The 22137-nt window shown below is 36.9% G+C and overlaps 1 protein-coding gene across 1 annotated transcript in view; it reads right to left on the bottom strand.

Annotated features, from left to right (window-relative positions):
• LOC150095620 (prefoldin subunit 5-like) overlaps positions 1–22137 on the bottom strand; it is a 134488-nt gene that overhangs the window by 34822 nt on the left and 77529 nt on the right. The window contains exon 4 of the mRNA XM_090409918.1: positions 4920–5025. Within this exon, the coding sequence (XP_090266044.1) occupies positions 4920–5025 (106 nt within the window). The remainder of the gene's footprint in view (positions 1–4919; positions 5026–22137) is intronic.

Here is a 22137-nt window from a genome sequence, read left to right as displayed (position 1 = left end):
GTTAGTTATGAGGATCGGCTGAAGGAATGTCAACTGCAGAGTTTGGTGGATAGAAGAAGAAGGACAGGTGATATGATTGAGACTTTTAAACTGTTAAGTGGTGGTTAAAGGGTTGACAATGGTGAGTTCTTTTGCTTGTTTGAACAGTGGGAAGGAGTGATGACAAGGGGCCATCTCTGGAAGTTACGAAAGGAAACTGTAAGCAAGAGGATGAGGAGTAGTTTCTTTGCATGGAGGGTGGTTGAACTGTGGAATGCATTGCCTGATAGAGTGGTGAGTGCGAGAACAGTCAATGAGTTTAAGGAGTGGTATGATAGACTCTGTGTTTCCTAGGAGGGACCTCCCACGATGGGTCTTGATAGACTTGTGTTTCATAGGAAGGACCTCCCGCGAAGAGTCTTTTGACTCCTTGGAGGTCTAAATAATAATAATAATAATTACATTTCTTACAGTAAGCCAAAGTGACAATGATTTGATCAATCGTTATTCTATTGGCCTAACCTCTAGTGAAAAAAAAAACTACATCAAAGATATTTTCTATTTATAACATCATCAGAGAACAAATTCATATAGATAGTTTTAATACAAAAAAGTAGTGGCCTAATCCATAATTTAACAAGAGTGTTATATTAGTATTACAGTTATAATCCTGAATGGCTTACAGTCCTAATTATAATTAACTCTTAGGCCAAATGGTTAAGTCTGTAGAATATGTGCCAGCCATATTCTTGGGATTTTTAGACCACCATTATTGTTAAGATTAGGTATTAACAAGAATTTCACAGGCCTTCTTAAATTTACTCTCATACCATGTTTTGGTGTGATGTAAATAACAGGTGCCTTTCCAGTCAATTCTATAGAGAGTATTCAGAGTATTATTCTATATAGAGTATTTAATATGCCATTTATGTTCATTTTTCCGATAAGAATTGTGTGTCTTGTTATAGGGCATATTACAGGTGCAATGAATATGATATACTCCATGATGATCCACTGGAGGAAGTCGATCCTTGGATGAGTTGAATAAGTTTTTTTAATTTTGCAGGGGGTTTAAAGGTTGCATTAAGGTTGTATTTCTGAAGTATTTTGTTTATTTTATCTGACATACCTTTAATGTATGGAATGACTATAGCTTTACTGTAATCTAGATTATTTGTATTTTTAAGTGGAGTCTTGTGATGTTGACTACTAATATTTTGGCTGTAGCCATTTTTCAGGAACGTAGAACTGACAGAGAACTAACTGGAAAAGCACCTGTTGTTTACATCACAACAGAATGTGGTATGAGCATAAATTTAAGGAGACCTGTGAAATTCTTATCAACCACCCTAATCTTAACAATAGTGGTGGTCTAAAAATCCCAAGAATATGGATGGCACATATTCTACACACGTAACCTTTTGGTCTGAGTTAATTATAATTAGGACTGTAAGTAATCCAGGATCATAACTGTAATCTAACACTCTTGTTAAATTATGGATTAGGCTACTACTTTGTTGTATTAAAACTATCTATATGAATTTGTTCTCTGATGATGTAACAAACAGAATATAGCTTTGATGTAATTTTTTTTTCACTAGAGGTCAGGCCAGTAGAATAATGATTGATCAAATCATTGTCACTTTGGCTTACTGTCAGAAATGTAATGTAGCTTGTCTTTGTGTGTGTGTGTGTGTGTGTGTGTGTGTGTGGTGTGTGTGTGTGTGTGTGTGGTGTGTGTGGTGTGTGTGGTGTGTGTGTGTGTGTGTGTGTGTGTGTGTGTGTGTGTGTGTGTGTGTGTGTGTACTCCAAATGAAGACCTTAATATGAAGGTTGAAATGTCAGAAAATTAAAATAATTATTCATGCTGGTCACGTGTAAAAAGAAAGGATAAGTTGTCAAAAAGGTTTTATAGGACTGACACCAGACTTTTTTGCAACACAAGAGAACAAGGTGTCACCCCCTAGAAATTGTGTTAGAGTATAGTAGTTAGCAAGAGTATTATGACTTGATTTTTTGATGGCTGCATGAAGATGCCAAATAAATAAATAAATAAATAATGTTTTTTCTTTTTTTTTTTAATAATAATAAGAATAATAATTATTATTATACACATGTATATATATAATATTTATAATACATTAATTACAATTGTGAATAACAGATACTTGCAAGTTAATAAATAATATTCTTAAATAATTTTTTTTTTATGTCTCAGATAAATTGCATACATAGATACAGTAATAATTATATATATATAATATTTATAACACATTACAATTGTGAATAACAGATACTTGCAAGTTAATAATATTTTTAAATAATATATATATATATTTTTTCTGTATAATGTATTATATTCTTTCTTTGGGAGGCATTTCTGATTTCTTCCTCGAAGCTTAGCAGAGCTTATCTGAGGAAGATAATAGATGATAGATGGCAGTGGTTTCATGGTTATGTTTCTATACTGGTCGCAAACCAGGTTGATTTTACTGTTTGTTGGTACGTGCTTGGAAGACTTCAACTGCTATTACAGTTTTAACTTTTTTTTCTTTTTTTTTTGCAAATAGGGTTGGATTTAGACATGGTGTATTTGTTTATTTGTGTTCTAGTAGTGATGGTTTTTGAGAGGGGGGGTTTGTCATAGGTTTGTGTGTGTGTGTGTGTGTCTGTGTGTGTGTGCATGGGGAGGAGAGAGAAACAGGAATTGCTCTAATTTTCATTCTCGCTATAATATTTATATAGCGCCTGTTTCAGTTCTCCGTATGTTCCTAGGGTTCTGTTGTCGTTTGTTTATCACGTCAGGTACGTAGAAGTTTCAGGTGGCTTTGCTGTGGTCTTGTTATTTGATATGTTGTTCTAGTTACTCTATAGGTTGGGGCTGTAGTAATGTTTTAATATGACTGTGTAGTGGCATAAGTGTTTCACCTTAAATATTTTGTGTTTTGTCTGTGCTTCCTGCATAAGTGTAGGTTGTTCCAAGAATATCAGTTTTACCATTTTATCTTGCAATCATTGTAACCTGTTAAGTCTGTAGTCTGCGCAGAATGCATATGATGTGATTGCATATCTTAAAATGTTTTCACATAATGCTTTATAGATTAGTATTTTTATGTGGGTTGGTGCAATGTCTTTTAATCTGTATAGTTTGCTTGCTATTATCCAAAGCTTGGTATGTAGGTAGTTTGTATGGCTATTCCAACTTTGATCAGCATCGAAATGAAGTCCAAGAGCGTGTTGTTTTCACCTGTGTGATGGTTGTGGTTTTAGGTTCTGCGCTTTGTGTATAGGAGGATGAATGTCGGATAGTGAGATATTTAGTTTCTATGGGCAGGGTTTGGGGATTATTGAATATCATTAGCTTTGTTTTTCCAGGGTTTATATATATGCCGTTTTCGGTTAACCAGTTAGTGATTTCATTGATGTCGTGTTGCATATTTGTGTAAGCGATATTTGCATTGTTGTGAATGGATACTATGGCTGTGTCGTCTGCGTACTGGAAGATTTTACTTTTTAGGGGAAGGTGGCTTATGTCGTGTGTGTTTGTATATGTTAAATAGAATGGGAGATAGGACAGTTCCTTGCGGTACTCCACAGGTTACATGTACCTCTTTGCTGTACGCTGATCCTATACATGTGGTGTGCTTTCTGTTTTTCATGTATGCTTTAAACCACTGGAGTAGACGACCTCCAATTCCGATATGCATTAGTTTCGTTAACAAGGTTTTGTGTGTTAGTGTGTCAAATGCTTTTGTTAGGTCAATGAATACCACTTATGTTATTCTGTTTTTATTCAATGCAGCATTTATTAGGTCTGTGAAATCTTCCAGGAGTGTTGCTGTTCCTTTATTTTTTTGAAAGCCATGACATATTGTGTTTTGGGTATGATTTGAAATTTTTCAACGTATGGAGAGAGTTTGTGATGTACGATGCACTCCATGATTTGGTTGATTACAGACAACGTGGCGATGGGTCTGTAATTACTTATAATGTTTCTTTTTCCATTTGTGTATGGGTGTGATTAATGCAGTCTTTAGTGTTTCAGGTATGTGTCCCGTTTCGAAGATTTTATTTAACAGTTTTTGTATAACTGGAAGTAGGTTGGTTCAGTGTTTCTTGATGTCTTTTAGTCTGATTCTGTCTATCCCTGGTCCTTTGTTAGGGTTAATTTGTTGAATTGCTGGTGATAGTTCTTCTTTTGTTACTGTGGGGAACTACATTGACTGGGTTGCTCGTGGACCTAGTGGAGAATGTTCGTTTGTGTGAGGAAAGGTTGTTTCTTGTAGTTTTTGGACAGAGTTCACGAAGTGCTGATTAAAGTTGTTTGCCAACTGTTTGAGGGATTTGGGGTCACAGGCAAAGATGTGTTTTATTGTTTCTGAGGCAGTGGTTCTGTGTATGTTGTCCAGCATTTCATTAATCAGGTGCCATGTTTCCTTTATGTCATTCTGAGCTGTTGTTAATTTGTTGCTGTAATAGTTTCTTTTTGCCGTTTTAATCTGTGTTGTTAGGAGAGTCCATTTTCTTTTGTATTCAGCTTTTAAAGCGATATTGTTCGGCGACTTCTTAAGTTGTTTCCATAGGGCATCTTTTCTTTGTATGTCTGTTAATATGTTGTCTGTTATCCATGGATTTTGTTTCGTTTGGGGGCGTATTTTTATTTTTGTTGATGCTTTATTATATATTTTGTTAAATGCAAGTTTAAGATTATTATATACAGCTTCAGCAGAGTCTAAAGATGCTATCTGCATCCAGTCTGTTTTTCTGATTTCATCACTTACTATTGTTTCATTTAGAATGCTTTAATACTGTTTTGTAGTCTCAGTGAGTTTTATGGGTTCTGTTTCAGTATGTAACTGTAATGCTGTGAAATAATGGTCTGCCAGTTAATAATAATAATAATAATAACACTAAAAAAAGACACTGTAGTGACTACTTACTTTCTTGTACGATCACTTTCTCTTGAATGGATTTCTGAATTTCTTTCATCTGAGTTATCAGAAAATCAATTTTATGATTTAAATGTGACTTTGTATTTGCTGTTGACTGCAATATAAAAGTATAATGGTCTTAACAAGACTGAAAAACATTATTTTGAAAATCAATATTTCTTAATGTCAGTTTTAAAGATTCCTAGGTACAGATGTTTCAAAAATACAAATAATAATAAGGTAGCAAGCATTATTTTGTGAATCTCTGCTTTATTTTAACAGAAATGTGTGTGCAACAAATAAGTAAACTTTAGTGCACATCACTTTACCACCCAGCTACCAAAGAAGTTTATGCATTTGTCCCATTACTGCACTCAGACATCTATCCTAGCACAGAAGAAATCTATGCTGAAAGAGATGCTAGAAAATAGGTTGTATGGTTCGGATTTTCTTGACATGGGCAACTGAAGTTGTATTAAGCAATATTTAAAGGTTCAAGAAGAGCAGTACATATGGTAAAAGAGAGAGAGAGAGAGAGAGAGAGGTTGAAATCATTAGAATAAAAATCATGAGTGTGCAGAAGTTAGTCCAGAACTTCCCAGATGAGGTGTTGTTCATCTTGAACATTTCATCTGTAAACCCAAAATGTTGGCAGGTGTATCAAAGGTAGTGTTATTACTCTGGAATGACTGGTATGAAGACTGGCTTGAGTGAATACATCCTCAGAACTCTATAGATAGGAGGTGAAAGGATAATATTATTGGGACACATAAATTGATGTAGAGTTTGTACCAGATTAATGCAGAACAGATTTTTTCATAGAGTAGAGGAAGACATGGGCAGAATAAGAGGCCATCCTTGAACACTGTATTAAGAAGGATGTGAAGAATGAAGTTAGGAGTAAGTTTTTAGCATGAAGAAAGATCTGTCAGTAGAACATTTCTTGCACAATGTAGATGAGTGTGGAAGCAGTGATCTTTATTGTCTCATGTTTAAGAGACAACGAAGATCTGCCATGATGACCATTTTTAACTCTGAGAAGATCTGATGATGATGATAACAATGATAATAATAATAATAATAATAATAATAATAATAATTTGTTCCACCATGGTACTAAGATGTCTCTACAAACACACAAGAAACCAGTATTATGTCTTTAAATCATAAAACCACAGTATGCTGCACAGATACTAGTTGCAAATCAGTTACTATTCAGGTATTCGTTTGGTGGTCCAAACAGAAAACTTAATGGGTGCAAAATCAAGAAGCAGTGAAAAGTCCATTCGAAAAACTGTGAACTTTGAGTTACTATGGCATCCAGCACGCACGCGCGCGCGCGCGCGCGCACACACACACACACACACCATTTCCTGTAGTTGGTATGGTTATGAAAATGTAATGTAAGTTTGCTGGCCTTGTTGGAGAAATGGATAGTATATCTACTCTCCAATCAACAGGCTGTGGATTCAAATCAAACTGTACCACAGATGTTTGCTAGTCTTCAGGCAACTTTCACTACTCTGCGTACCTGTCTGCCATTTTACTTATCAGAGGCCTGAGGAAGCACTATATTTGGTCTCTAGAGCAGGGCTTTCAGATTATCTAACTGTCAGAACACCCATAATACTGCAGGAACTACAGGAATGAGATCCACATTAAAAAAAAATAACAAGAAGAATAAAAAATAAAAAAAAGAAAAAAGAAAGAAAGAAAAAGTACGCTATCCAGTGAGATGTAATGCTCATAGGCAATGTCACCCAGTTTAATTGTCTATGAGCATTACATCCATTCAGGCAACTGCACAACCAATAATCCTTGGTGTTTAGCTACTGAGTATATTAAACATCTGTCACGCTATTATTATTCCATTCTGCAATCAAGAGATAATTGTGTAGCATTCATAAAAAGCATGTATGCATAGCAAAAAAATATTTAATAAATTATAACTAATTACACAGATATTTCAGTTAAAGTACTTTAAAACCATCATCAGTATTATAAAGTGAATAATGGGAAATTCAAAAACACCAATGCAATTGCAAGAGAAAACTATCTTTTCATGTGCAGTCATCAGAATACAGGTAAATATGTTACTATTAAAATATTATATATGGGGCTGGTCAGAAAAGTTCCTGGCCTCGACCACAGATGGCAACACTATCGGCAAGATTTTTTTTTCTTTCTAAGTTGGTACATCTGTCATAAGTACCCATGTGAAATTGCAAGTCATTCTATCAAGTAGTTTGTCTTATATAGCTGTCTGAAACAAAAGTGTTGTCTGAATCCCTGGAAATATATAAAATTGAGTATCGTGTGGTTATAAAATTCTTTGTAAAAGAAGGTTTAATGCCAAAAGAAATTCATTCGAAGTTCATAAAAGATTATAGGTACTCTTCTCCTTTGTTTTTGACAATTAAGAAATGGGCTACCGAGTTTAAACGTGACCATACCAGTCTTGAAGATGATCCACGTGAAGAACATCCAAAAAGTGTAACAACACCAGAAATCATTGATCAAGTTCAAGATATGAAAATCTGTGCCCAGATTTGGTCCCTTGGTTTTCAGAAGGACGAAGAGATGTTGGAAAGGGTCCAAAGGTGACTGACTAAGGTAATTTTTAACCTCTGGAATGTTGAGTATGAGGAAAGATTGAGAAGATGTAATTTGCAGAGTCTGGTAGACAGGAGGAAGAGGGGGAGATATGACAGAGACCTACAAGTTAGTAAGGGATTGTTATAGGATCAATGCTGGAGAAGTTCTACAGAAAATAATTCATGCAAGGAGAACCAGAGGTCATCCCTGGAAACTGTATAAAGAGGGTGTGAGTAGAGGAGTGAGAAGCAGTTTTTTTTGTGCAGAGTTGTAAATGATTGGAATGCCTTGCTGAGAGTGTGGTGTCTGCAAGGAGTTTGAGTGTGTTTAAGACATGGTATCATGAGCTGTGTGTGTGTGTGTGTGTGTGAGATAAAAGGACCTCCTAGATGAGGTGTCTTGGGGTAATAATAATAGTAATAATATTAATAATAATAATAATAATATGGTATTGGATGACCGGCAAATCAAGTGCGTGAAATTGCTGAGACTATAGGTATTTCAAAAGAATGTAGGATATATTCTGCATGAAGAATTGTAAATGAAAAAACTTTGCACAAGATGGATGCCACACTTGCTCATAGCAGATCGAAAATGCACTCGCATGAAAATCTCTGAACAGTGCTTGGAACGTTTTAACAAGAATAAAACTGATTTTGTGTGTCGATTTATTACTATGGATGACATTTGGATTCACCATTGCACACCAGAATCCAAACAGCAGTCAAAATAGTGGACAGAAGCCGGTTGTTCAGCGCCAAAGAAGACAATGTCGGTTCCATGAGCAGGAAAGGTCATGGCATTGGTGTTTTGGGATGCTAAAGGCATTTTGCTTATTAATTATCTTTAAAAGGGTAAAACAATAACCGGGGAATATTATTCCGAATCTTTTAACCAGACTAGACAAAAACATTCGTGAGAAAAGACCCGGTTTGCAGAAGAAAAAAATCATCTTTCATCAGGACAATGCACCTGCCCACAAAGGTGTTTTGACAATGGGAAAATTAAGGGATCTGCACTATGAATTGTTGGAACATCCACCCTGTTCTCCAGATTTGGCTGCCTTTGATTTCTATCTCTTCCCAAAACTAAAACTCTTCCTCTCTGGTCAGCATTTTTCTTTGAATCAAGAGGTGATTGTAGCTGTAGAGGGGTATTTTGCAGATCTTACTGAAAACCACTACAGGGACAGGATAATGGCGCTGGAGCATCGCTGGAATAAATGTATAAGTCTTAAGGGAGATTATGTTGAAAAATAAATATAATTTTGAAATTATAAATTTGTTTTTTCATTGTTAGGCCGAGAACTTTTCAGAACTTTTGCATCCTGTGTGCATTCAAGTAGAGTAAAAATACTAATAACCATAAAAATAATAAACAATAAAAATTTTAAAAAATCAAATAACATAGTTATTGATAACAATTTCTCAAATTTTGGGCATAGAGTGTTTATTATTGAGAATGAGGTGGTAAGAAGAGGTGGTACTCTACTGACATATTCTGAACAGCAATTCTTCACATTAATAATGGATGCCAGGTACTCAAACTTGCAGACTTCCTCAATTCTTTCTCCATTAAAAGTAGTACACGTGTTTCTCAGGAGCTCCCCTGCCTGTATTTCCTTTGAGAACTATAATCTTTGTCTTATTAGGATTGAGCTGAAGTCCTCTGTTCTTATTTATCTCATTAACTTTGTCAAGGATTTGTCCCGGTTCTTCCTTGTCGTTAAAAAGGAGTACTGTATCACCAGCATACCTCAGATTACTGATCAAGCTACCATCTATCAAATTCAAACTCATCCAGTGCTACAGGCATGATGTTCTCAGCATTGATACCAAACAGGTGAGGAGAAATTAGTCATCCTTGCCTAACTTTCTTTCCAACCTGAAGCCAATCAGTTAATTCGACACCTGTTCTTATCATGGCTTTTTGTTAGTATCAACCTGATAATGTGTTGAGGAAAACCCATTATTTTTATTACTTCCCATAGTTTCAGATGCTGAACATAGTTCAAAGTTAATGTGTTTCATAGAGTAATCTATGAAACACATTACCATAAGAAGTCTAAATTCTTTATACTTTTCCATGATCTGTCTAAGGCAAAGGATCTGATCTCTGGTATCCTTACCTTTCCTAAAACCTGCTTGTTCCTCAGGCATCTCTGCCTCAACTTTGACCTGAATCTTATTTAGAATGATCTTTAATAAAATTTTGCTTGCATGAGAGATTAAACTAATAGTTCTATAGTTCTTGCAATCCTTCATATCTCCCTTCTTGAAATAATGATCAGTGATGATGACATCACACACCAAGATGACCAAGGTGCGTGAGGCAAAAGTTTCAGTCAGTGAATCGATTGATGAATTTGAAGAGAAGTTGATATGGTTTATGGTTGATGAACTGTTTGAATAGATTTGAAGTTAGATATTTGGAGAAAATAACTGTAGTTGAGATTAAGATAATGTAACTCAGGATCAGAGAGCCTGTGAAGCAGGTTGTGGAAGGAAGAAGGAAGATGAATACAAGGTTGAAAAAGTGATTATGGCAGTATACAGTGAGTAATGCAATGCATAAAGGTGAGGACAGAAGGATATGAATGGAAATCACAGTCAAGATCAGGGCATGGAGTGATGGGTGGTGAGATTGTCTGAAAGAGAGTGGAATTGTTATGTTTGTATAATAATATAAGGTGTATCAGATATAAAGGAGTTCAGTTTGTTGTACTAATTGAGTCAGTATGCTTTAAGATAACTGGTGTAAGCAAAACAGGATTGTCTGAGGATGATGTACTGTCAGAAGCTGAAAAGATGGGAAGGGGAGGTGAAGTGCTGTTAACCCATTTATGCGTAATGTAAGATCTTAGAATAACAAGAAGGATGAGGTTAACTAAAGCCTGTGAACATGAGAATGCAGTTTTATTCATCAAAGTATTAATTACACTTCCTTATATTCCTAATATGAACATGTGCTGATTATGAGGAAGAAATGGGTTAACGATAGCAGAGAAATTGTGTCCACTAATAATGGAAATGGAAAATGGCAGTATATGTTAAACCTATTAAATAATAGGTTTTTATAAGCTAGGAAATGTAGAGAGCACTGATTATGAAATATTTAAATCGGTTGGAATTAAAGATGATCCTGGGAGATTTTAATTATGGGAATAGAGATTAGAAGGAGGAGATAGTGTATCGGAAAAAGGGTAGTGAATTTGTTGACAGATAATTAATTAAAGATTAATTAAAGAGAAATAATTAAACAACAAGTTTAGTTGATTTCAATATTTCATCTCAGTCACAGAGATATCATCAGGAATACAGTGTTAAAATTGTAATAACATACACAAAAACACACAAGAAACAATAAATGAAAGAAATGAGATAGAATAAATAAAGACTAAAGTCCTATGAAGAACACCCTCTATGGGTGCTGTTTACTAATTCTGCATGGAGACGATAGAGCATGCACAGCTAAACAGTACGGTGAGTGGAAGCTTCATTTATCCTGGGAACTTAATTGGCTGGCCTGCCTTAACAGGTGCAGCGACAATGGAATTATACCTACCTGCATTGAGTTTAAAGTATATTTCACTCTCCTACAGCTCTCTACATCTACAGATGTGACAGCTTTGCTTTGCTTTGTGAAACAAATCACTTCTGCTTGTACTCAATTATTTACTATTAGTACAGCTATTAGCTCACTTCAAGTTGAACTCTTCTACATTCTCAACCCCTAACTATGGAGTATTCTGTCTGATATTTCAGAGAAATCTGCATGTAAAGAATTTCAGAAGATAAAAGATAAACATATTAAAAAATTTAATAATCTTTGCAGTTCTTCTTCTCTAACACAAAGGCAGCCACTACAAGTTGTCATCATTCTATTGTCAACTCAACAAAACAGCTGTTAGTGTGCTTAGCCTTGATCACTTTTCAAGTTCCTGGTTTAAAAATCATGTGGCATATAGAGCATGCCATGCATAACTTATCCCCTAATGTTGTCAACAACATCAGGCTCGACATAGCTAACATTTTATCACAAACATCAGCCACCAAAAGAAATCTCTCCAACAGCCAGCTCCATGCTTTACATAAACTTCACAAAGATAACAGCAAAATTATTACTAGAGCAAACAAAGATGATGCTACCATTGTCCTGAATTCCTGAGATTATAATAGAAAAATGAATGTTCTACTCAGAGACCATGCCACTTATAAACCGCTGGATTATGATCCTACTGTCTCAGAAAAAAATGTTAAAAAGACTTCTAAAAAAGGTCATATCTTGGCCTCCTGAAGTTGTTAAAAAAATGATTAAACCTTTTATCCCCCTCCCATGATATACAGATTGTCAAAAATTCATAAACCATAGTAGATGCTACTGACTCTCCCTCATTTAAATTAGTCAAACAGTTAACCAAATCTTTAATTCCACTTACTGACCACACTTCTTCTTATATAAAAAATTCCGCTCATTTCAAATCTTTAATCTAGAATTTAGTTTAAACAATAATGATAATGACATGGTGAAATTTGATTGTGAATAAGGAAGCACTGCTTCCTTATTCACAAATATCCCCCTTTCTGACACTAAATTTACTGAAAAATGCTTCCCCCCCCTCCCAACATTACTGATCTTTTTAATTTTGTTATCCATACTGGTTACTTCTGGAAAGGTACCTTACATAAACAGATTGAAGGTTCTTTCATGGGCTCTCCTCTGGCCAATTTCTATATGGAGCATTTTAAAAAAATGCTTTTGATGCTACCAGTCTCAAACCTTCTATTTGGTTAAGATATACGAAAATGCGTTCTCTATTTGGCAACATGACTCAGACACATTAGAGTCTTTCCTCTCCCACCTCAACAGTCAATATGCCAGAATCCAGTTCACTATTGAAAAAAACAAAACAAAATCATCTTGTTTTTTTTTTGTTTTAATATGCTAATCACATGCCTCCCCAATGGTACCCTTTCTTTCTCAGTTAGAGAGAAAGTCTGCATCAAAGCCCTTGTCAACAGAGCCACCAACCTCTGTTCCAATCAAAAAATCTACAAATTATCTGTCCCTTCCAACTTCTCACATCCCTCTCAACATAAAGACTACAGTAATGCCACCACTCTTCCCTATATCTAGGACACTTCAGAAAAAAAAAACAGCCAGAACTTCGAAGAAATATAATCTCTGCACTGCTTTCCAAACTCATTTAAAGCTGGCTTCCCTTCTCCTCCTAAGGATCTGCTTCCTCTCCTCTCTATTCCAGGTGTTTATTCTTTGTTCTTACAAATTATCATATTATGGTCAGACTGGGAGATCTGCTAACATCTGCCCAGAAGAACACAAAAAATACATCTGCCACCACAACTATAGTCAAGGTAACCAAGGTTTCTGCAGACTTAAAAAAAATAGCCTAATCTTAATAAATATGGTTGTATTAAACTTCCCAAAATTTGTGAAACTTTAATTCTTAGGCCTCCTGCACAGGACTTTAGTGTTTATTTATTCTATTTCATTTCTTCCACTTATTGTTTCTTGTCTGTGTTTGTGTGTGTTATCACAATTTTAACATTGTATGCCTGATGTCTCTATGACTGAGATGAAATACTGAAATCAATTAAACCTTTTGTTTAATTATTTCTCTTTGTGCTGTAAGTTATTTCATTAAAGTGCAGCATGAATATAAACTACAAATCTACAAATTATCTGTCCCTTCCAACTTCTCACATCCCTCTCAACATAAAGACTACAGTAATGCCACCACTCTTCCCTATATCTAGGACACTTCAGAAAAAAAAAAGTCAGAACTTCGAAGAAATATAATCTCTGCACTGCTTTCCAACCTCATTTGAAGCTAGCTTCCCTTCACACAAAAAAGTCTCCTGGCCCCGATGGCATTCCCCCAATTGTTCTGAAAAATTGTGCTCCAGAACTGACCCCTATCCTATGTCACCTATATATACTCTCCTATTCCACTGGAATCTATCCCACAAATTGGAAATTGGTCTATATTCAGCCCATTCCCAAGAAGGGTGACAAGTCACTGTCATCCAATTACCGCCCTATCTCGCTTACCTCAGTCCTGTCAAAGGTAATGGAAAAAATCATCAATTCCCACCTCCTACACTATCTTGAAGACACTCACCAAATAAATGACCGCCAGTATGGATTCTACCACTGCCGATCAACAGGAGATCTACTCACATACGTCACCCATCTCTGGACAAATGCTATGGAAAGGTTTGGTGAATCTCAAGTGGTTGCACTAGATATCTCGAAAGCCTTTGACCCGGTCTGGCACAAAGGCCTACTAGGCAAACTACCATCATTTGGTCTGACCAAGGACTTCTGTAGGTGGACTGCCAGTTTTCTGTCTGGACACACACTGTGTGTGTGTGATACTGGATGGCTCCCTATCCTCACACGACTCAATTAATGCTGGGATTCCACAAGGTTCTGTCCTCTCACCAACCCTGTTTATGCTGTACATCAATGACCTACTGCAATTGACCTCCAACCCAATATGCAGTTTTGCAGATGACAGCATACTACACTCCTCACTTGCATTCAATAAGCCTTACCCTACACAACACACCTCATCCTACAGAACATCAACTGCCACTACCCTCAACTCCGATCTCCAAGCCATCCTACAATGGGGTTCGGATAACCTCATAAATTTCAACGCCAGCAAAACCCAGTTCTGCTATTTCCCATAAAAAATAACTTTTTCCCAGTATCCTTTTCTACAATATCCAAATTTCCAGACAGCCTGAGATCGCACTCCTCGGAATCACCCACACATCAAACCTCTCCTGGCACAAACACATCTCAAACATTGCATCTTCAGCCTCCAAAACACTAGAGGATTTCTCTTCCGCTCAAGACGTTACTTCACCCCCGAACAGCTACTAACATTATACAAGTCACAAATCTGCCCAACTATTGAATAATGCTCCCACATATGGGGTGGGGCCCCTAAAAGATCTCTCAAAATGCTCGACTCAATACAGAGGAGGGCAATTAGACTTATCAATGATCCATCCCTTACCAACTCTCTCCCCACTTTCACACAGATGTTTGGTCTCTGCAGTAAGTATAGTCTACAAATATTTCAATGGGAAATGCTCATCTGAAATAACATCAATAATTTTCCTGCTCAGTACTAAGCTCATTGGAACACGTGCAGCTGCTGCACAACATACCTTCACAGTACACCTAGAAACAAATAGAACAAATTTATTTTCCTCTTCCTTCATCCCTGCAACTGCTGCACTGTGAAACAATCTCCCACCTGCTGTGTTTCCCAACGAATACAATTTAAACTCATTCAAATTCCAAATTCCTCCTTCAATAACAAATTCCTCCTTTCCCAAATCACCACCCATACACGGTACTAACGTACTATAGGTTGACCAATCAACCTCCTGTGTATGGGCCCAACATAAAAAAATAAATTAATTTAAAAAAAAAAACAAAAAAAAACAGCACCTAAGCCTAAATACTCGTTTACTATGAGAAGTTCTGTGGCTTAGGTTGATGAACTGTGCAGAGGAGAGGATGACAGATCATGTAGGAAGTGATTATTACAATTAATGTACGCATCTGACACAGGGCCATCACCAGATGGACCGCACCCTGATGCAAACAATTAAATATTGCCCGTGATGGATTATACGACAAAAATATAATAATAATTATTATTATTATTATTCAGGCCTCCATGGAGTCAAAAGACTCATCGTGGGAGATCCCTCTTAGGAAACACGAAGTCTATCATACCATTCCTTAAACTCATTGACCATTCTCGCTCTCACCATTCTACGAGGCAATGCATTCCATTGTTCAACCACCCTCCATGCAAAGAAACCATCCCTCACCCTCTTGCTCACAGTTTCCTTTCGTAACTTCCAGGGATGGCCCCTTGTCATCACTCCTTCATGCTGTTCAACCAAGCAAAAGAACTCCACAGTGTCAACCCTGTAACCACCTCTCAACAGTTTAAAAGTCTCAATCATATCACCTCTCCTTCTTCTATCCACCAAACTCTGCAGTCCACATTCCCTCAGCCGATCCTCATAACTATCCTTGTACAGTCCTGAAACCATCTTTGTCATCCGTCTTTGTATCCTTTCCACAGTTAATTTAACCCCTTCAAATCCTGGGGACCAAATCTGAGAACAATAGTCCAAGTGTGGTCTGATCAGAGACTTATACAACGGAATGATAACCCTCTTATCTCTGCAGGTCAGTGTCCTTCTCATAATTGCAGCAATCCTCTGTGTTACCTTTACCACCTTTGCAATATGTCCCCTAAACTTCAGGTTTCTATCAATCATCAACCCCAGATCTCTTGTCTCCCCTACTTCCTCCAGTATAACTCCTCCCATAGAGTATGCAGCATCCCATCAATGTTTCCCAAACCTCAAGACCTTACATTTTGCTGCATTAAACTGATACACCATTCATTTGCCCATCTGTCTAGCTTATTCAAATCCTCTTGCAGGGCTACAACATCTGCACTATTACTAATGATCCTTCCCAGCTTCGCATCATCTGCAAACAACTGAATATCCACTTGCAATCCACTGACAATATCACTGATATAAAGGTTAAACAATATAGGTCTCAGTACTGAGCCCTGTGGGACCCCGCTTGTAAAACCTTTGCCTCCTTGAAACTGCGCCACCATACACAACTCTCGGATACCTATCAGATAGCAATATCTGACATCCAGACCCATGTGCTTCAACTTAAATATCAGCTTATCATGTGGCACCCTGTCAAATGCCTTCGCTAAATCCAAGAACATGGCAGTATATGCCTTTCCCTCATCTACTGCTCTTGTAACTTTATTATAAAAGGCTAGCATGTTACTAAAACAAGAGTGCCCCTTCACAAATCCATGTTGACTGTTACGGATAACATTACCCTCATCTGCCCAATGCTGTATACGGTTCCTCACTATTTCTCCAAGATCTTAACAAGTAGATGACACACAAACTGGTCTATAATTAGATGCTTCCAGTCTGCTACCACCCTTATGCAATGGCACTATCTTACTTTCCTTCCATTCCCTGGGCACCTTCCCATAGCCAGACTTTCACTGAAAAGCCAGGTCAAAGGAGCTGTCAGTTCTTTAGCACATTCTCTCTAAACTCATGGTAAAATACCATCCAGTCCCACAGCTTTAACTGACATCCAGAGTACTCAGCATCTGGAACACACTCTGCTCCTGCACTTCTAAACCTTGAACCTACCCTATCCATTACTCCTCCAGGATAAAATACTCCAATGAAGTGTTCATTGAACAATTTCACTATGTCCTCTGCATCAGTCACTCTATTCCTGTTTTTATCCCACAATGTCAACCTTCCACTGTCATTTCTCCTCCTACTGGCCACATAGCTAAAAAATTCCCTAGGGTTTTCTTTGGATCTTAGGGCCAATCTCTTCTCATATTCCAGTTTCGTCTTCCTTACCATGCTAGTGTTACCATACATATTTACCATACATATAAGAAAATCTCCAATTGTTATTTTGTTTTTAATACAAGAGAAACATTAATGAAAAACATAATATAATAATATTTAACTAAATAATTGGATAGACTATAGAAGTTTATAAAATTCACATTGTACGATACTTTAAGGGTTGTATCCTTAAGTATCTAATAAGTGGGTTCTAAAATGTTTAGTTTTAGTATGTATGACTATAATTTTGTTTTTAATAATAAAATATAATAAGCACATATTTAACTGTCAATAGGAAATGGGGCCTTTTTTATTTGGTAAACTAAACAGCATATATTTGTAAAATATCTTGTTGCTGTAATATGGCAACTACTGCAATATGGCTGAACGAGCGCCCTTATTAAGCGGCACCCTGAGGCAGGCTGCCTCTATGCTACATCCTGTCAATGGTACTGATCTGACATGAACAATACACAACTGTATACCAAGAGTTAAGCAAAGATGAACAGTAAAATCAGGTAAGATTGTTGGAAAATAAGGTGTTGTGGTGGAGGTACAAGCCAGTTGCTAGTGATCAGTTGCATAAGGAATATGGTACAGGCTTGTCAAGGCTATGACAAACATGGTTAAGAAAGAAAAGTTGTAGAATGAGATGAGACCGGCCAATCAGGCCAAAGATAACTGAAGGGAATTTTTTGCTATGTGGCAAACAAGAGGAAGAATAATTATGGAAGAGTGACACTTGTGGTATGGTGAGCAGATATAGTGGAGTCATTTAATGAGCACGCTATCAGTGTATATCTTCTTCTTCTCAAGTAGCTTCTTTAATTTGGATGTTAGCAATTATCATAAGGCAGAATGTCCATTCCTTAACAAATCCTTCTAATCTTGTAATAGCCCTTGTTACAACAGTATATATCATATAGCAGTGATAAAGGAATTAGAGATGAAAGAATCTGAAGTGCATCAGGTGTTGATTGGGGTTAGATGTTAATAAGGGTGTGGGAATGGATGACATATCACCATGCATTTTTAAGGAATGTGCAAAACACTTAGCTATGCTGCCCTTAACCTGGTTATTTAATGAAAAGTCTTTTAGTGTATAAGGTTCCTAAGAAGTGAAAAAAAAAAAAAAAAAAAAGACAAAATAGTACCACTCCACAAGCATGATTCTAGGACAGAAGTTTTCTGTTATAGACCAGTCTGCATATCTGTAGTTGTGGAATATTGGAGTATAGTTAGGAATAGAATACAGGATTCAGTCGACTGAGTAATAAAAATTTCACATTTGACATCCGTAGACACTGTACGGTCACCCCCGTACCTCACCAAGTTTTGAGCGTGAAGTCTTCTGCTGGAATAGTGGTGGGGTTGCAGATGCTCTTTCCACACAGAGTTAGTAAGACAATCACAAACATCCATCCCCGTAGCAGGATTTGAACCTGCAGTCACTTGGATGGATATGCTAACCACTGAGCCAACCATGCCAATCGAGTGAGTAACTGGATTATTTACAATAGTTATCCTGGGTTTATAAAGGGCAGTCTTGTTTTAGCAATCTACTTGCATTTTATGATAAGGTGATGAAAGTGTTGGATAAGGATGATTCATGTACAGTGATATTCTTGGACTTTGCAGACCTCCATGAGAGGCTCATTGTGGGAGGTCCCACTCTCACATGCACAGCTCATCATACCTCGACTTAAATGCATTCACTGTCTCTGTGCTCACCACTCTCTCAGGCAATGCATTTCAATCACCCATGACTCTCCATACAAAAAATCTATTCCTCATTCCCTTCCTCACACCCACCTTTTACAGCTTCCAGGGATGGCCTCTCATTCTTCCCGTCTCCAGATATACTATGAAAAATCTCATCCACGTTAATCTGGTAATTACCTCTTACCAATTTATATGTCTCAATCATGTCTCTCCTCTTCCTTCTATCCACTGGGTTCTGTAATTTGCATTCTCTCAATCTATCCTCATATTTCGCATTCCAGAGACCAGAAACCACATAGTCAATCATCTCTGGACCCTCTCCAACATCTCATCATCCTTTTGAAAACCTGACAACCAAATCCATGCACAGTAATCCATATGCAGTCTTGTACAATGGAATCAAAACATCTTTACTTCTACACATCAGTGTTCCCTGCATCATTCCCATAATCTGCTGTGTCATCCTCACAATTTTAGCAAAATGCTCACAAAATTTCAAGTCCCTATCCACCACAATCCTCAAATCCTTCATCTCCTCCTCCAAAATATTCCCACCAATCCTATACTCTGCATCCCATCTTTGCTTCCAAAATTTTAAAACTGTACACTTTGCAACACTAAACTGACATCCCCACACACACTAATCCATTCAGACAGTCTATTTAGGTCCTCTTGCAAAGCCACAACATTCTGAATTAGTTCAGATAAAAAAATATATCACACCTGGATAGATGTCTAAATGTGCAGAACAGAAAAATAGAATGGCTAGAAGATTAAATATTATTAAATATTGTGCCCTTTCTCCCTAATTATTCTTAAATATTTTATCCTCCCTAATAACTATTCAGACTATTATAATAGGAATAATAGGAACATATAAATAGTTAATTATAAATATCAGTTGGAAATAACTATTATCCCTAAATATTCTTAAATATGATGCCCTTTCTCCCTAACCACCATATCCCAGTTTTGTAAAAATTAATATTTCAAATATATCGCAGTATGGTGCTGCTCTTCTAAGCATGACATCCAGACCAGTACCTAGGTCATCTGCGAATAATTTGGTGCCTGTATGCTTGTACGTCACACCTGAATGGTGCGTAGGAAGCAGCAGCTGCATAGTCTCAACTTGGATGCTTCCATTCTAGTGGCCTTATCACCAGAGTGATTGCACCATAACAGTATGAAAGCAACTCCAGCTAGCACTGCCTTTCAATGCGCAAGGCATGAATGATATCATTGCAGCGGCTAGACAGGCTTCCGACTTGGAGGAGTTCAGTCATAATCCTATGGATGGCAGCTTCGCACCACTGGTCACTCAATCAAGCACATGTACCAAGCGTCCGAACCTGCGGTTCCTCTCATACTGAGCAGGATTACTAGTGCAACAACTAATCATCAGCAGGGTGAACTCTCTTGGTACTGGCTGAACATCTCACATTAAGAACTTAGAGACATTCTGTTCTTAATGTCTCATGGTACATGAACTTAGAGATGTTCTGTTCTTAATGTCTCATGGTACATGAACCTAAAGACGTTCAGTTCATGCATTTACCACAATATGACTATTAGCCATACTTGCCACTGGAGTATCAATACCAGATTATTGCCAGATTTATGTACTATCACTAATGTCAGGTCAGTGCTGGCCATGGATTCAGCCAGTCGAATTTACACCTTTCTGTTATTATTTGCCAAGCACATGATCATTATCTCTGTTTAAACCTAGCTTACAAATTATCTTATAGCTAACTTAAATCTAGAAGCTACAACCCCATTTACTCCTAACAAGGGATATTATTTTCCTCCTTATAGGTTTCATATTAATGCAAAGATGAATTTTCCCACAATGAACTGTGCAGACATGCTAATTCTCTCGCTCTTTTCCAACTCGTGTTCAATGGCTAAATTATTTTGCTCATTCTCCCTTCTGGATAGCAGACCTTATGGACCCTCTCATTAACTAATCCTCTAACTGTGGAATCTCCATACACCACTATCCTGGATTCACTCATTACCTTTTCTACCCTTTTTTCTTTTATTCTATTCTTTTGCACACTTTCATTAGTTTCTACTAAATGTCTAATATCACTCTACACTTCATTTCATTTTTCATTTTCAATAACTGCTTCATATGTCCCCAGAACTTTAAATTTCTGCCCAATCACCCAAAGTTCCCCAGTGTAACCTCCACCAAGTGAGTATGAAGCATCCCTTCTGTGGATCTCAAATTTGAAAACCTTACATTTAGTTATGTTAAACTAACATCCCCATGCCTTTGCTCATCCTTCTTACTTATTCAAATCCTCTTGAAGGAAAAGTCAAAACATCAGCACTATTATTAATAACTCTCCCAAGTTTCACATCATTTTCAAACAACTGAACATCTCCTTGTAGTCCTGTGACAATATCATTGACATAAAGATTGAACAGCAATGGTCCCAGAACTGAACCATGTGGAACTTTACTTTCCTACTCCTGGATACTGCTCTCCCATATACAACTCTCTGATAATTATCAGAAAACCAATCACCAATCAAATCCACTAACCTGATATCCAAACCCATATGATTCAACTTAAAAATCAACTTTAATGCAGCACCCTGTCAAATACTTCAGGGGGGGGGGGATGACAGTGTATGCCTTACCTTCATCCAATGCTCTTTTACTCTGTTGTAAAAGGTAACCAGATTACTAAAACGAGAGTGCCCTTTAACAAATCCATGCTGGCCTGTATAAATAATATTACCCTCATCTGTCCAATTCTGTATATGAGTTCTAACCAATTTCTCCAAAACCTTAGCAATCACAGAAGAAATACAAACAGGCCTATAGTTTGATACTTCCATTCTACAACCACCCTTATGCAATGGTACTATCATACCTCCTTCCACTCTCTAGAAACCTACCCCATTGTAAGACCGTCAATAAACAGCTAAGTTAACAGTATAGTTAACTTGGCTGTTTGATGAAAGCTGTTTAACAGAGTTCTATAGCACATTCCCTTAAATTGCATAGTGAAATTCCATCTAATCACCATGCCTTATTGACATTTAGTGTATTCAGTATTCTGAATACATCCCTTTCATTATCCTTCTAACACTTATTATCCTTCTAGGAATAAAACCTGTAGTACCAAGATGGAACACTAATAAGGTGATCATTAAATAACTCAATTGTGTCATCTGCTTTTGTCATCTGATTCCTATCTCCATCCAGCTATCATTTCCCCTCCTACTTGCCACATAGCATAAAAAATCCTTGGGATTCTCCTTGGATTGCAGTGCTAGTCTTCTCTCAATTTCTAATTTTTTTTCTCCTTACAATACTAGTTACTTTCCTAGCCTGATACTTATATTCCTCATACAACTGTTCTCCATCTTTCTCTCTCTCTCTCTCATTATTATTATAACAGTGTGTCCATGGAGTCAGAAGAT

The sequence above is a fragment of the Typopeltis vanoorti genome, chromosome 20 (genome assembly GCF_054136105.1).
Source record: "Typopeltis vanoorti isolate ZY-2024b chromosome 20, IOZ_Tvanoo_1.0, whole genome shotgun sequence".
NCBI classification, from domain to species: Eukaryota; Metazoa; Arthropoda; class Arachnida; order Uropygi; family Thelyphonidae; genus Typopeltis; species Typopeltis vanoorti.
This window is presented reverse-complemented; position numbering and strand designations above follow the sequence as displayed.